We start from the raw sequence: 4683 nt of genomic DNA on the forward strand, positions 1-4683 counted from the left end.
ACAACTTTTAGTACATCATCCGCAACAGCACGGGTGTTTTAATTAAGCTTGAAGGACAAATCATTTCTATTCACAGGTCTGAACAGAACTGTGAGAACAGTTCTGCCAAGCTGAGCTTTGAAGTGTTCCGTGGACTGCAGAGGTTTGAAACTGGAGGAGAGGAACCAGTGAGGCACAACAAAGGACAGAGGGGAAACAGAACACTCAGGAGAGGATAAAAGAGATGCGAAAAGCATTCAGAATACTCTCACACGTAAATATGGTATTGAAAAAAAAAAAAGAATGTTGGTCAAAGTGTGTAGAGAGAGAAAAGGGGATGAGAGCCCCGTGCGCTCTGGGAACCATCCGGACAAGGAGTGAAAGACGGATATTCCCTGCCCCAGGACACACCCTCATGCTCTCTCTCTCCCTCTCATTGTTTCCCACAGTGACTCCGTGGCCGCCAGCCTTCGTATCGGGTTTACAAATGACCAGCCAGCCGCTCCAATGACAAGAACACAAAAGTGAAATCATTCCGCCGGGGAGAAGCAACTTTGGTCGCTGCTTTGGTCACACACTCATCAAGAAATAGGATTCATACGATTGTCCCCTCTCCATATTATCTCTGAGAGTGGATTAAGCTTTGAGAGAGACAGGAGATGAAGAGAGAGTATCAGCTAATTGGGATGTGAGTTCAAGTCAAGTGAGCCGGCAGATTGGACCCGTAAAGCCTCTTAAGGCAGGTGGTGGTGGGAGGAATACACCAAGGGGAGTGTGTGTTTGTGAGAAGCGTGCGTTTGTGTGCATGTGTCATTCCCAGAGGAAACCTGCCTTGGTCACAGCAGCAAGGGAGGGGTTGATCAGGTGTGCGCGCGAGCGTATGTAGGTGGGTTGATTGCAGGGAGAGATCCAAGCTGAGACAGAGTTATGGTTTCTCCGGTCTGGACGCGATGAAGTGGCTTTGCGGGAGTTTCAGGGTTTAAGACCGGCGAGGAAGAGGAGAGCTGGGCGGACGGAGGACACTGGAAGAGAGGAGTAGGAGGAGGGGGGGACACCACCGCCACCAAAGCGCACAGCACGGTCCCCAGTCCCTTGATGCAGGGATGGAGAGCTCACGGGTGCACGGGATAACTCGGAAGCATCTGAGGAGCAGAGGTGAAAAGCTCAACGGGAAGCCAGACATGAGAGCCGGGCGACACCAGGGACACTTCCACCTGCCGCGGGCTGTGATTTTTTTCGTCGCGCTCACGGTGCAAACGCAGGTAAGCCACCGATTAAGTGCTATTTCGGGCTGCATGCACTTAAACGCCCCCACGCGGACTCGCAACTGTGGTTCTGTCTGTTTTTTAAATGAAAGCTGAGAGAAAAATACTCAGGAATAAAGTCCACGCACAGTGTCCCTTTATGCTGCCCTCTTTCTGCTCCTGCATGGCGCTGTGCCCACCTGTTGTTTCAGCCCGCTGGTGTATTATCCCACACAACAGAGAACGACTGTAATCCAATTGTAGAAGCACTGGATGCAAATATCAGAACAAAAATCCGCCTTTGCGACAGACGGTAAAAATCACATATATATTTTTTTCTTGAATGAAAAAGAGTCAGTGTGCCACTGTTTGCCAAACAAAGACACGTCATGATAACACAAATCAATCACATTAGTGACATGTAGTCGATGAATGTGATTTATTCCATCATTTTCTGCTAAATAATGATTCTTAATCCCTTTTCATTCACTTTGGTATATCCTCGATCATTAATTGCGCATAAATTACACCCAAATTTTACACCGCACCCCTGTTAAGGTATTTTCCTTATTCACGGATCAGTAAATGAGTGAAAACATCTTCCCTTTTAGGCTCTTTGGTTGCTGCTTTGTCCATTTCATATATTAGTAACCATTCTCAGGTGTGGTCTGATTGTCTTATTTTCTCTCTGTCTGCATGGCTGCATGTATGCACGCTTTCTTTTTGGCATAACAGCAAAGTTCATTAATGACTGCGTAAATACTTCTGAGAAGGTGGTTATAACATTATGAGGACAATTTGTGGCTGTATTAAAGCTCTGGATTTTATTCCGGTGTTGTTTTGGGCATGAAAGCATAAACAAGCAAAATATTGTTCCCCTTTTCCCCCATGAGCTCTCAGGCAGCTGCTGGTCTTGTCACAATGTGTCTGATGTGTGACAGCGATCACCAGTAGCAAGACCAGGCCCAGGGGTGCTCCAAAGCGTGCATGTGTGCACACACGTGAGTGCACGTTTTTTAAACACTGAGCTCACATCCAGCATCTGTGTCCTGGGTGTGTGTGGAGCCCGGGGCCACAGCCTCATAGACTCCGGGGCGTGTGAATGTTGAACATTCAGGCAGCTCTGCGTGCCTCTCTGTACCTCTGCAACCCTTTCACAGCTGAGGAACAACACACCCTGCTCTCTCCATTCTCCGACTGCACTGCAGTGTGAAGCACACACTCAAGATCCTTTGCATCTGCTGGTGCCCATTTATAATGCAGAGGACGGGGGATGTTTCAACCTGCAGTTCATAAATGAGGCTTCTTGACACTCCAGCGGTCCTTATGTGTTGTCTATTGTGCCACGCTCACACTACAGTACGCAAAGCATTTATGTTTTGCTAAATTAGACTGCCATTTTCAAACTGAAGCTGAATTTTAAAATGAGATTGGATGAAATTTATGTGCACATCATTTCTGTTTGAATGCTGAGCAAAATGCAGTTCATAAAGTGAATCAGCGACAAGAGGATTTTGACATTTAAATAAACAAACACTTAGAAATTTATCATCCGCACAATGCTTGAAGCATCCACCCAGACAGAATTTCAGTGTGATTGAAGATCCTGACCGTGACTTAACCGCAATACTGTGACAGTAAGAGACTGCAGTTATCAACAAATAGTTAAAATGCCTCTCACACAACACCATACATCTTCAAATACCCTATTTTGTCTGGACAGTAACTGGGAAATCAAAGATATCACAATCTCATAAGACAAAGGAATCAATCATAGACTGCTTGTTATGAATAGGGTTGCCAAAAATGCAAGGCTCGTTAAATAATCAGTTCATAAAATATCTGATGCAGTTTCACAGTGGCATTTAAAGTGCCACAGAAATATGCTTGAAATCAATGATGCCTTTCCGAAGAAACTTGTTGGCCTCGAGTACAAAGAAAGTCTCGCTTAAATGGCTCACAGCGAGCTCTGTGGAGTTCGTCGAATAGTAGCATGACAGTAGAAAAGTCAACAGATCATTTTCCGAGGCTTGAATGTCTTTAGGTACAGAGGATTGTGAGTTTTGCCCCTTAGAGAGCTTTAAACTGACGAAGCTCAGTTTCAGAGACGGGCTGAGCTTCGGCTTGGCTCACTCTCTCTCTGTTTCCCCTTCTCCCTCTCTCCCTCTGAGCGCTGAAATGCTGGTATGCAGGGAATGGCTTAGGCAGCGAGTGGAGGAGAGGAAGAAAGGAGGATGCAGAGTGATGAGCGCCACTGTATCTCCACAAGCCTTTTGATGTAGACAAGTTCACCCCACCTCCCTCCACCACCACCACCACCACCATTACCCTGCGACCCCTCCCATCTCACCCCTTTCAGCTCTGGGACAGGGTGCAGGCAAGGGACACAAAACCCAGTAACAATGGGGCGACTGAGACTGTGGCTCAGCGTTGGGCGGCCTGGCTCTGGCTAAGCAGACATATGAGAGTTTCCAGGTCTCGGTGATAGCTGTCCATGATTGAATGCACCACACCTCTGGGAATACACAGCTTAGATCCTCGGCTGTAATGAGGTGTCACCAGCTCATTGTTTCAGATAAAAAGCCAAAAAATAATGTGAATTATTTACATTTATTCATCAGTGAGGGTTTAAGCACAAACTGATATAACAGTGGCCTTATTTTGGTGTTTGCTGTTGTTGGATAAAGCCAAAACCACAGAGAGGATCACATACACATACTCACATACACACACAGACACACACACAAATGCACACACGCACATACCTGACCCTTGTGCTCTGAGACTCTCAGGGGGTCTTGTTAAGTCTAGAGTGTGTGAGAGAGGCTGTGCGGTTTGTGTGTGTGTGTCCCCTCTTAACCCATCCCTAAACAGGGAGGGAACACAGACAAGAGAAAAGGAGGCAGATAAAAGTGAGGATGGGAACAATGTAGAAAATGGCTGATGGCTGCAGAAAGAGAAATGACAGGAGCGTCAAAGCTTGTTCTCAGATAGAGAAACAAGTGAAGTGGAGGAGGAGGGGAGAAGAAGCGTGTGAGCAGGATCCCAGTGTCATTGCCCCCTGGGAAGGGGAAGTGAGAAATAAGAAGGGAGTGGTGGTGACACACAGGAAGACTAAAGAAAGAAAGACAAGAGCCAAAGAAAGGCGAGTCCAAAGATAAAAGCTAGTGCTGTTTAATCCCTCGATAATTTAGGGAACATCTCTGTTCCCCCAAACGTTGGCACGCTGTGAGAAACGTAAATAAAAGCATGGTGCAATGACGCAGAATGATCATTTATTCTTTCATCTTCACACTGTAAGAATCTGAGAACTGAGGACATCAGTTTCTGTAGTTTTAACATAGTTAACATAGACTGTATATGAAAGATGGGTGTAGCCTCTGACTTTTAATAATGGATTGCATTTATATAGCGCTTTTCTAGGCACCCAAAGCGCTTTACAATTCCACTATTCATTCAC

General features: G+C 46.1%; 1 protein-coding gene across 1 annotated transcript in view; it reads left to right on the forward strand.

The window, feature by feature from the left end:
* The first annotated feature begins 345 nt into the window (after positions 1 to 345).
* The window catches only part of LOC102206305 (protein jagged-1b), a 60353-nt gene continuing 56015 nt past the window's right edge, over positions 346 to 4683 (forward strand). Inside the window, exon 1 of the mRNA XM_005742117.2 lies at positions 346 to 1241. Coding sequence (XP_005742174.1) covers positions 1083 to 1241 — 159 coding nt within the window. The 5' untranslated portion in view covers positions 346 to 1082. The remainder of the gene's footprint in view (positions 1242 to 4683) is intronic.

This window comes from Pundamilia nyererei, unplaced genomic scaffold (assembly GCF_000239375.1).
Source record: "Pundamilia nyererei isolate P.nyererei 1_Seehausen unplaced genomic scaffold, PunNye1.0 scaffold00117, whole genome shotgun sequence".
In the NCBI taxonomy this organism is placed as follows: domain Eukaryota; kingdom Metazoa; phylum Chordata; class Actinopteri; order Cichliformes; family Cichlidae; genus Pundamilia; species Pundamilia nyererei.